The sequence below is a fragment of the Furipterus horrens genome, unplaced genomic scaffold (assembly GCF_987537825.1).
Source record: "Furipterus horrens unplaced genomic scaffold, mFurHor1.1.pri manual_scaffold_6, whole genome shotgun sequence".
Taxonomy (NCBI): Eukaryota; Metazoa; Chordata; class Mammalia; order Chiroptera; family Furipteridae; genus Furipterus; species Furipterus horrens.
Genome location: NW_028327176.1, coordinates 182,868,007 through 182,880,201, shown reverse-complemented (window position 1 = coordinate 182,880,201; position 12,195 = coordinate 182,868,007). Strand labels below are relative to the sequence as shown.

Here is a 12,195-nt window from a genome sequence, read left to right as displayed (position 1 = left end):
TTCATTTCATCAAGGAAAGTTTAACTGTTAGTAGAGTTTGGTATGTTTTCACAGAATACTCAGAAAAGTGTTAGCATTCCTTTGACTTTTTTCTCCCCCTCTACGGGAAAAAAAAATGATAGAATATAAAATAGGTATCTGTGGTGAAACTACTCAGTCTTTGTTAATTGCATTGTTAAAGCTTACCCTCTCCAAAATGCTACCTCTTCTTCCCCTCCTCTCTGTGTGGCAATTAGCGTCAGGCCGTCTCTGATGCCAGCAGAGAAAGCCCTGCCCTGTGTCATTGGCTCAGGCCTCGGTGGAGAAGAATGCACTTGTTTTTCACAGAAATGGGAGAGAGTCACCATGGCTATAAGGTTTTTTTGAAAGAGCCATGCACCTGAATAAATCTGGACAAGTTCCCTAAGATTTTTGTTGCCCTCAGTCTGCCCAGGCTGCTGCTGGGGCCTGGCCTCACCCATCGGGGCTCAGACGCCTCTGAGCTACACTCACAGCCCCCACTAGAGTGAGGAAAGGCGGGGAAGCCCGTGCCTGCCTCATCCACGGGGTGCCCTTCGTCCCGGGGGTACCTCACACTTTCTGCTTCCCAAGCTACAGTATTAGAAAATCAGGAATTCCACCAAGCGGAGCCCTTTCTGGAAATCTACTTTGTTTCTTCTGTCGTTTTCTACTTCGGTGCTGTCCTTTATGATAATTAACTATTCTCAAGTTTTAGTTTCAAATTGTTAGCACATTTGCAACAAAGTATTGTTGAAGTGGCGGGGAAGGTGCTGTGCAGTTCTGCGTTTTGTATAACCGTGAATGTGACAATAAAGAAATGATCCATTGTGAAATTTTTCCCCAGTGAAACTGGCTATTTGGGAAGCATCACTGGATAAGTTTGTGGAATCCATTCAGTCCATTCCAGAGGTAATTATACCGGTTTTATGCTTGTTTTCAAGGATTGATTTGTATTTGGGTAAAATACAAATTTCCCACTCTAACTATATTTAGGAGTACAAGGAAATAATAGTAAACATTAGGAAAGCTATATTTTACCAAAGACAAAAAGAAAGGAACCCCCAGTGACATAAAATGATGAATAAGAAGCTTCATATTTGTTTTTTGTTTTTTTCAAGCATAAAATTCAGATTACTTTCCTCAGGTGTTACAATATTTTTAATGCAACTGAGTTAAAGAAAAAATAGCAAACTGTTTCCTCTTTAAGGAAGAGATTGTGACTGCTTTTTTTATTAAAAAAAAGGTATTTTGCTAAATTATGAGAAAAATAATGGCATTAAAAATACAAAGTTTGAAAATACATTAAAAGTCATGTTTACTGTAATTTTGTTTTTACTGTGAAAGAATAATCTAATTATACTTGGGATAAGAGGCCCAGAATTTACAGTAAGAGATTAGGCATGTACATCATAGAAAATGCTAGGGAGAAGGGAAATGAAAAAATGAAATATAAAATTTCTCCCTGATAAGATTATTTATCTATTCTCTCACCTGAGATGACTGGGAGACAGTCATCCAAGAGCTATCATTTGCATTGGATTAAAACTATGCTATGTCAGGATTTGCTTTACGGTGCTGTTACTTAGCGCAGATACATGTGTATGTATGGACGTTTTCTTTTTCCCTCCCAAATAGGCTTTAAAAGCTGGGAGGAAAGTGAAACTATCTCATGAAGAAGTTATGCAGAAAATGGGTGAACTCTTTGCCCTAAGGTAAAAATGTTCCCAGTAAATAAAATGTTTCATATATTTAATGATCTCAGGAAGACATACCTGTAGTTCTACAGTAAAGAGCCAGCATTTGCACCTTTATGGGAATTGCAGGTGTTTTCATTTCATTCTTCATAAGTGTGGAGAACTCTTACCCGAGAGAAGCAGTTGGGCTGTATTAGGGCCGCTAGGAGAAAGTCTACATGCGCAAAGAGATCAGAGTTAAACTACATGAAACCTACATGAGAGCATAGTAGACGTTCTCTGAATGTAGGAAGATACATTCCAGCAGTTGAATAATGGGACTTCTCAGTAAAAATACATCACTGCATCATAATGCTAATGAACTAACTGCTACAGAAAAGTTAGGTACCACATTCATTGACTGAGACGCCCTAAGATGCCCACAGGAGAGGAATGCTGCTGCCAGTTGAAACTGACACAGTGCTTTTTGATCACAGAATCTACATTTGCACTCGCTGAAATGGCTTTTAGTTTTATTTGGATGTAGATTCCATGACATTCTCTCTTAGGCATACATTGTTGAAGGCGTTGACAGTCAAGTTACAGCTGTCACCTTGTAAGATACTGTCAGTTACAAAGATGCCTCCCACTTTCAGAGATGTTAAACTGGAAAGAACTGTGACTTAAAATTGATGCAACGTAGTAATGCATCATTTCGAGTAAGCGTGTGAAAAGGTTTCAGGTTATTCTTCTCCTACTTTTCCGAGGATCCATGGGAGGAAAATCTTGAATGTTATTTAGTAGTTCGTCCCCACCAGTGTATGGGGAAGAATAACTATAGAGTTCATTGTGAGTAGCTGACCTGAGTTGTCTTCCACGTTCTCTTTGGATGCTTGGCCTGGAGAGCAGTGGTCCTGCGTTTCATTGTCTACATGCTTCTCAGAGATAGCTCAAGAACCCTAAGAAGTGGGGTCGAGTCTCTCCTCTTCTCTTGGTAATGCAAGCAGAATTTGATACAGCCAGTTATCAAACCTCAGAAGTTAGGACTAAATCTGCTTCGGTTTCTGAATAGTTTTCTATAGAGTCCTGCTGTCCTTACCCTAAGGTTCCTTCTCTTTACAGTAAAGGTGCTTATGTGTTATTAAAAGGAATGTGGTACATCTGTGAATAAAAGCCTTTTTCTTTTTGAGCCATGTGATTTACCTGTCTACAAAAAAAGGATATGTTCGTGTATATTATACATTTTTTTAATGAAAAAGTTTAGAAGTAGAAAAACCTCTCATTTTGTTTTTAACTTACTTCATAAATAATATATTAAAGATTGGATTAATTTGGTTGCAAATCTTAAAATTCTTTTAAATTTTTTATTATGTTTCTCAGTATTACAGATGTCAGCAATTGTCTTAAAGCACCATGAAAATTAAAAAATAAGAGACTATGATTTTTAATTCAAGACAAAATAATTTATGATTTTCCTTTTTTTAAGACACCGTATAAACTTGAGTTCAGATTTCCTGATCACTCCTGATTTCTACTGGGACAGAGAAAACCTGGAAGAACTTTATGATAAAACCTGTCAGTTCCTAAGCATTACTCGTAGAGTTAAGGTAAGTATTTTTCACTTTTATAGAAAAAGGCACAGTGTTGCCTATAATTTGCACAAGTATGTGAAGACAAATTTTAAATTAAGAAATTGTACTTAACTGTTTTTGGAGAACTGTCTTCTACTCAGACCTGTAGATTTCCCCTTCCCTTCTTGTTCTGTATATAAGTTTCAACTCTTCAGTGTAAGAGAATATTCTGACATGCGCTCTACAGAAGAGGTTAGACCGGTGAGCGCCTGGCGGCCTCGTGGCCCATGAGGAAGCACTCCACACATTTCAGACAATGTTTGTGGGATCTGGCACTGGAGTGGTGACAGCGAGAGTAGAAATGGATTCTTTAAGAAAGAAGCCTCTAAGCAAATCAAGTACTTGCTCATGGAAGTCCAGGAGAGAGAAGAGTAAGGATGACTGATGTCTGCCTTGAGTGATGGGGCAGAAAGATGACAGAACAGTGAGAGGTGGGGACGGGGGGGAGATGAGGAGCTAATGTTGAGTAGCAAGAGGACGTGCAGGTAGAACTGTCCCTCAGGCATTTAGCGGTGCAGAAATACCGTGGACAAGACACATCTCTGTCAAAGGAACAGTGGAAGTGGTGGGGCGGCCATAGTGGGGGTACAGCACACAGGGAAAGCAGGTAGAAAACAAAACGGACAGTAGTACAACGTGTGCGCACAGTTTTACAGCACTTTATCACGTGTAGATCCACGTGACCTTGCCACTGATACAGACTTGTCACCACAAAGGTCTCCCTTGTGCTGCCCCGTCACTGTCATGCCTTCCCCTCCCCCCCGGCGCTCCGCCACATAGGCCTCTTCGTAGAGCATCTCACGGCGTGGCAGCTTGCTGCATCGGTGGGTGAGAGAGAGGGAATGTGCTGGAAGGATGGAGTCACAGTCTTTTGTAAGCAGTGACATGCCGTCATTTGTGCTGCCCCGTTAGAAACAAGGCACTGGCCTGGCCTGCAGTCCAGGGGCAGAGACTACACAAGAGCGTGAAATCCGGGCCGCATGCTAGAAGTCGCCCTGCTGCAGACTTCAGGTTTTGAAAAAAGTGGAGAAAACCTTAAAAGCCTACTTTGTTTGGTTGGTTCTGTTTTGTTTTGATTTTGAGAGAACGTTTATTAAAGGTGGGGACAGTGAAACAAGGGCGGGCTCAGGACAGAAGCAGCAACAGCAGAGCCTGGGCGGGGCTGCTCGGGCTCACTGCACAGTCAGAGCAAAGGGGCCTTGGAGACAGATCCGGGGGTTATTCCAGGACAAGCTGCCGCTGCCTGTTGCTCCCCTGGTTGCCGGCCCCACGAGGCCCCTTAGAGCTGCCTAGGGGATAGAAAGGTGGGGGCACACTCCCAGGAGGGGCACCTGCTTTGTAGCCATTGTGACACAGGTCACCCTCACGCTACTGTCCCTAATGACTCCCAGCTTCAGGCCACCAAACGCCCTGCCGCCACCACTGGTCTCATTGTGTTCCTCATTGCAAGTGAGTCAGCTGCCACTGCCACTGGCCCGGACACGGTGTGTTTCAAAAGAGATGTTCTGATCTTTGACCTGGGAGGTGGCCTTTTTTATCTGTCTGTCCTTGCTGTTCAAGACGGAATTATTCACGTCAAGTCTGCAACAGCCACCGGCACATCCCTGAGGAAGAATAGGTGACAACCAAAGGTCAGCTGTGTCCCGGCGAAGATGCAGTGCAAGCATAAGGAGGACATCAGTGGGAACCAGAGGGCTGTCCACGCCCCTGCCCCTCTGCTGGTAGCGAGCTGAGGGGCTGGCTTCAGGGGCCGGGCCGGGACCCAGGAGAAGCTGGCACCGGTCCCTGTGGGTGGCTCTACCTGTAGCCCCCAAATTTAAAATCGCCTCTGAAAAGAAGTAAAACTGAATTTATTCACAGACAGTATGATCTTGTATGTAGAATATCCTAAAGGATCTATAAAGCAGCCACTGAAACTAATAAGTGAATTTATCAAAGTGGCAAGATGCTAGATGAATATTTAAAAATTACTGTTTTTCTTTATATGCCAATGAAGAATTGGAAATGACTTTTTAAAATACCACTTACAGTAACATCAAAAATTTGAATTACTTAGGAATATTTTTTTAACATAAGATTTGTACCCTGAAAACTAGAAAACATGGCTGAGAAACTAAATAAATGAAGACATATACTATGTCTGTAGAAGATTCAGTGTTATTAAGTTGTTAGTTCTCCCGGAAACTGACCTGTAGATTCAATTCAATCCCAATCAAAATCTCAGCAGGTTTTCTTTTACTTTTAGAACAAACAAGCTGATTTTGAAATGGAAATACAAGAGGCCTAGACTAGCCAAAGCAATTTAGAGAAAAGGACAAAGTTGGAGGAATTTTATTATCTGATTTTAAGATTTGCGTTAAAGCAAGCTATAGTAATCAAGACAGTTGAATACTGGCATAAGTCTATAAATTAATGGAACAGAATAGAGAATCCAGAAATAGGTTTGTACACACATGGGTGATTGATTTCTGACAAATATAAGTTAATTCAATAGCAAGGGGATCTTTTTAACAAATGGTGCTGAAACAATAGCCATATGTAAAAAAATTGAATCCTATCCTTTACGCCACACTATTTTGAACTAAATATGAGACCTACTATAAAAGCAAAAATTATAAAACACAGGAAGAAAATATAAAAGCCTCATTCCTTAATACCAACATTCCCTGAAAATCCACTTTAATTTTTCTTTAGGAGTTAAAGTAGTAGCTGCAATGTATTCAGGCGGAGGGGACTTCCTGCCTTAAAACTCAGCAGTGGAAGTGATACATACTTACCCCTAAATGTAGAATGGGTACACCAAGAAAGGGATGCTTCGGCTGGTGGGCCCATAGAGTAAGGCATGTGGGTCAGGACGTATAGTGGGCAAAGGCCTGCTGAGCATGATGGACACATGGGGTTCAAGTACATTTCACCTTATGTAACACTTGGACTTTTGTTTCTGAAAACTTAGTATATAATTACTAAAACTTTTGCTCATGAAAATTCCTTTGGCAGCTGACAAGTTTCATGAACTGTCCCCACACTGCATTGAATTTGTGTTCCCAGCATCAGAGGTGCCCTGTTCTCTTCCCTGTTGTCACCTGCTTGGCTTGATGCAGTCGCCACAAGGAAATGCTCTTCATTTCACTCCCTGGTCTCTCTGAGACGTCGCTTTGGACATCTGCCACGAGTTATGAAACATACCTAACAGGTCCCAAACTACGTTTCTCAGAGTGTTTTCTTAGCATCCCAAAGGGAATCAAGACTGGTTGGATTAAGTGAAGATTAACTAGGAATTAAAAGAATTTACCTGGCCTTACTGTGTTCAGCACAATTCTGGCATTATAGATAATGGACAAACACAAAAACAAAAAAAGTGGTCTTGACCTTCAACAAGCTTTCAAGTCTTACAAGATTCCAGATCAAAGAAAGGGTGGTGCTAGTGCCAGGAGAAGGTTGTTCCTTGTTTTACTTTATTTTTTTGCTTTTTCCTAGAGGAAAGAGTTGAGAATAATTCGGTGACTAGGCATGAGATGTGCTGAAAAGCATTGCCAGTTGTTTAGGATGGAGGTAAAGTCATTTCATTTGGTAATTACGAGCTCACTGAAAAAGATCAGAGCTGTTACAGGAGTGCGGATAAGGACAGAAGCCAGTCAGCCTTGGGTCCCTTGCCATGTTTTTCTCATGTTGCTCAAAGATCTTGCCGTGGATTCTTCTGTCCTTGTATAGCCCACGCCACGACCAGTCTTACTTTCATGACTTCTGCTCCCGCCTTTTCCTGATAATTTTCAGGTATGTCTCTCTAACCACAAGCTCACCTTTAGTTCCCAGGTGCTTCCACATGCCCGCTGTCTCTCAGATTTCCCCCATTGTCCCCTCTCTCGGCGTCCTTTTTAAGTTAAATGCATGTGTCACTCACCACTAGCACGCAGGCTGCAGGAGGCCCGAATTACTCCCTTCCCTGCTCTAGTCCCCATTCTTGGCAAAGGCCTCACCTAGAGTACATGCTGAATAAATATTTTAGCACTAATTAACGATTAAGATTCCAAAATGAAACTCACTGTCTGCACCCAGAAAACACTGGACCTAATCTATCCTCAATGTTGGCGAATGGCAGGACCGACCACCTAGCCTCCCCAACCCCAACGCCGCCGGCTGTCTGCCTGAAACTCGAAACTCTTCCTGCTTTAACCCTCCACGTCACTCACTGTCCTTCATCTCCTAAGTGTCCTTCACTCACTTACAAATACTGCAGGTCTGTGTGATAAATCCTGGGCTCGGGAAGCAGGGAGGGATACCATACTTGACTGACCTCTGCCTTCAAGCCCCCTGACTATTAACGTGCACCCCGCTATTCCCCCTCTTCTCACCTGGACTGTTCTAACTCACGGTCTCCCAGCCTCTAGATGAACGTTTTAGCCAGAAGGCAGGGATGTCTGTGTTACCATTCAGACGACTCTGCCCAACACAGTAGAGTGAATAGTAAATACTCTGAGACTAACTGAAGGACTCCCCATTACCTGCAGCCTCTAGTCCCACCATTTTAGCACGTTATAGCAGGGTGGTCTGGTTTTCTATTGCTGCTGTAACCAATCACCACAAACCGGCTTTTACTTCACGTTATCTTACCATCCTGCAGTTCAGAGTCAGACAGGAGCTGAGCAGAACTCGTGGTGTTGGCAGGTATGAGTAATTCCTTTCTGGAGGCTCTAGGTAGTCTGTTCCCTTGCCCTTTCAGCTCCTAAAAGCCACCCACATGCCTTGGCTCATTGTTTCTCGGAATTCTCCTGCCTGCCATTCCACTTCTAAGGAATCTGGTGATTGCGCAGGGCCCACCCGGATGATCTAGGATTATCTCCTTAAGATCAGCTGATGAGCCACCTTAATTCCTATACAATGTTAATCCTCCTTTGGTGCATCAGTTACAGATCCCAGGGATTAGGATGTCCGTCTCTGGTTATTCTGCCCACCAGTAAGTCTGCAGTGTCTTTCCCAGTTTGGCACTAACTTACCGGGTGGGGTCTCACAGTCAAGCACTGTCTTCCAGGTTGCCCGCTCTGACTGCTTGCCTCTGCCGGTTCACGGCTGGAAACGGTCTCCCTCAGGGTCACACCTTTCCTTCCTGGCACCTATTTAGAACCTACTTCCCACCGACCACCTCTGGCATGTCCCCACTTTCTCCTGCTCTGTCTGTGCATGGAACATGCGTGACTGGCCAAATGAAGTGTGCAGTGTGCGTTTGTGGCGGCTGCTCTTGCTGGAACAGGACAGAAAAGCGGTTCGATGGTCCTCATTCTTCACCACGTACGGCTCACGCTACAGAACTGCGGTGGAGTGTGGGAATGGGGAGTCTATTGCACAAACCATCAGGACTGCCGCCCCCCCCACCCCAAGCACCTCTGTGCCACTTTGGCCTCCTTTCCTTCTCAGCGGCATTCCCTTTTAGATGGGGACAAGGGGGTGTGGGGAGAGGGAAGAGCCAAGCTCGTTTCACTCTGGCAGCTTCAAAGGATTGGGACGTGTGTCTGAGCCTGAGTCTACTATCCGGCTTTTCAGGGGAGGGTTGGGGAGGGTGTCAGGTGGGTGTTGATTGGCAGCATTGTATGGTTGGAAATAGTGAAAGGGTAACTCCGTAACAGGGGTGGGGAGGTGCTGGGCAGACATGACTGAGCTGCTATGGCACCTATAAACAAAGGTGCCATAGAAGCACTGATGGGGAGGGGCAGGAGGGTGGAGAGATTTCACAGACTGCGCCTTCCAGACCGAAGGGGATGCCACCATCTAAAATGTGACTGGACTAAATGGTCAAACGGTTCTATGTTACGGAGAAGGCAATGGCAGAGGTTTAAAGATTAAGCAGGGGTGACATGATCCAGCCTATTTGGGGTGAGAACTCTGATGCCACTGCATGCATAAAAATGGAGGGAATCTTTCCCCCTGCAAACAAAAGTTTTTAGGCAGTAATGAGTAGTTGAAGGTCTGCCAGGTAGTATTTAAGACACAAGCAGGGGGCGGATTGACGCCTCTTAGAGCCCAGAGTAACTATAGGGAGTGGGGATTAAAGATGAAAAGTTTCTGTCCTGAGTGAGAAGACAGTGTGACCTCATTTGAGATGGGGACCCAAGCGGGATAGACTAACAGGATGTCCATTTTGGTTTGAGAAATGCTAAATGTTGAGGTGCTGGCAGGAAACTTCCCAAGATGTTTTACAGGCAGTTAGAAATTCAGAGAGAAATCAGGATTAAGCATTTACATTTGGGACTTATCAGAAAGCAGATAACTTGTCTTTCCCAAAATGTGCGACACACACTTGTACAGTATATTAACTTAGGCGACACGTGGACCCTGAAATAACACTGACGCCAATACACGCTTATTGTCAAGGGGAGGCTCTCTGGTTTTGGAGCATCATAGGTGCATCTCCCTTCACATGTGTGGGGCACAGCTTTGTGTGGGCAACAAGCACTGTTTCATGGACTACTACTGGTTTTCCATTTATGCCAATGGTAGTTTCTTTGTAAAATTAGTATTTCTAAGAATGGTCTTCTGGAATTTAATTTGGCACACATGTATCTTAGCAATAGTGATGGCAGGATGGAAAGCATCTACACAAACCGAAGTGCGTAAGGTCACATAAGAAGTGTACAGAGCTAGAAGACAAGGACAAGATCAGGACTTTGGGAAATGTCATCCAAAGGCAAGATGGGGTAGAGAAGACTCAGGAAGAGTGGCGGTCAGAGGCAGAGCTTAGTTCTTCGCGAGGGAAGCTAAGGGAAATGTCCATTTCAGTGTTATCCAGTGCTTAACTGAGGTTTAGCTTCTAACCAAGAAAAGTTGTTGGATTTACTATTAGACATTTGAAAGTTTCAGGGGAGTTGTGATAATATATACAACTTGTGAGGGCTAAGGAATAAGTTGGATGATGATGTAGAGGAAGAAAATGTCAGTTCCTTAGTCAAAGTTGAAAGGAAATGGAAGAGGGTTGGATCAGTATTTTGAAGAAGCTTAAGGATGAGCACCATGTTTATAGACCAAGATCCAGCAGCCAACAGGACTAGGAAGAGGAAGAAGGGGGAGCAATAAAAAAGAAAAGGCTTTGCTCTAAACATTTATACACAAGAAACTATAGTGACCTCAAGGCCTGGCAACACAGGCAGGTGTTATATATGCCACCAGTGTGGTTCCATGTATCCTGGTCAGTGCTCTGTGCAACAAACATGGGGCACCAACACATTTCAATCGAACCCCAAACATGCATCTTTAATTTGTCTCAAATTCCCACTGACCAAACCTGCACCCTCAGCATACCCCGTAACTAATCAAGGGGAATCAAACTATTTGTAAAAACTTGTTTCTGGACTTCAATTTCCAAAAGAAAATGAGCTGCAGAGATTGAGGAGGTATTAACTTGCCAGTGGTTACATTAAAGTCTGAACGACTGTGTTCCAAGAACCCTCTCAGCCAACTTGAGGCATCAGCAGGCAGAACCTCTGCAGGTGAGCGCTAAAAGCTGCGCCATCTAGTGGTAAGTGTGCAGCAGGTCACTGGTGTTTGGGGGGTTTGCCAGTGAGACTTGAGTTTTAGTATAAGGTAATCGTTTTTGTTATCTTTCTTAAAGCCATGCTGAAAGAATCACGTTTCAAGTTTGCCTTTCTTAACTGTTAAAAACCCGCAGGCAGCCACCATAAACCAGGATTCAGAAACTATATTTAGATCTTCCATCAAAATCTTACAAATGTAAGAGCTTCAGCATGCAAATTATTTCTTGCAGTTCAATCTGTGCATTCATTACAGAATGTCTCTAGATGGATTCAGGAGACAGGGAGCACTGGCAGGCTGCCTTTGGGAGAGGACTGAGGTGTAAGAATTAAAAGAATGATTTTTCACTGAAAACCTATTTCAAACCTTTAGGATTATGAAGTATATGACCATGTTACTTATTTGCTTAATTAAATGTTTATTTTTTTATTTTTCTGTTTACTGTATTTCTAATGCAGGTCATGAATGAAAAACTTCAGCACTGCATGGAGCTAACAGATCTAATGCGGAACCACCTGGCTGAGAAGAGGGCACTCCGGCTGGAGTGGATGATAGTCATTCTTATCACCATAGAGGTGAATACCTTTTTTGTGAAAATAATAAAGTTGACATAGAAAATGCTAGCGAGACAGAGCATAACTTTATTCCAATTACTACGTCTATTTGGAAGTGAGTTAAGTTTCAGGTGACTATGGTAGTGTTTTGTAAATGCATTGTGATTTTTTTGAAGTTCCACATTTTTAAAGATGGGGTTTAAAGTTCTGGCTATAAATGTATAATGTACAGTCCAACAGCAAGTCCCTGTGCCTCTGATCTGCACCTTGCCACATGAGAAACACAAAATATACTCTTCTTCAGAATTCAGTAATCATACCTGTGATTTGCCATGAAATTAATAATTCTCACTTTTTGTCATCCCAAGGTAATGTTTGAGCTGGGACGAGTGTTTTTCTAATCAAGTGATGACCAAAGGAAAAGTACTCATTGCAAGACACTCAAGTTCTACAATCAAAAACAGATGATCACTATTGGGGGAAATCTCTTATTTAATAGGTATTTAATTTTTTTTTTTAAATCAAGAAGTTATAATTTTTTTCAGTTTCTAAATGTATTGCTGCTTTAATAAAAATGATGGAAGTCTAGTGTTTGGGTCTGTAACACTGACCATTTGAAAGGAAAATGTCTTATTTAAGGAACTTTGGATAAGCTTAGCATCTACAAACTCCAGGGAAAGATACTTACGAAAGCCTAAGGCTTAGATTTTAGACACTGCTCCTCATCTATCCCCAGGGAATCCTAATCATGGCCCCGGGTAAGAACAAGACAGGAACTCAGGAATGTTACGATAAACATATAGAATAAGACAGGCA

General features: G+C 42.9%; 1 protein-coding gene across 2 annotated transcripts in view; it reads left to right on the top strand.

Moving 5' to 3' along the window:
- RMND1 (required for meiotic nuclear division 1 homolog) overlaps nucleotides 1-11,967 on the top strand; it is a 39,506-nt gene extending 27,539 nt beyond the window's left edge. For both annotated transcript variants that reach the window (XM_090279983.1, XM_090279984.1), the window contains exons 8-12: nucleotides 845-909; nucleotides 1,636-1,712; nucleotides 3,160-3,280; nucleotides 11,284-11,400; nucleotides 11,748-11,967. In XM_090279983.1, the coding sequence (XP_090136109.1) occupies nucleotides 845-909; nucleotides 1,636-1,712; nucleotides 3,160-3,280; nucleotides 11,284-11,400; nucleotides 11,748-11,780 (413 nt within the window). In that variant the 3' untranslated portion in view covers nucleotides 11,781-11,967. The remainder of the gene's footprint in view (nucleotides 1-844; nucleotides 910-1,635; nucleotides 1,713-3,159; nucleotides 3,281-11,283; nucleotides 11,401-11,747) is intronic.
- The last annotated feature ends 228 nt before the right edge of the window (nucleotides 11,968-12,195 follow it).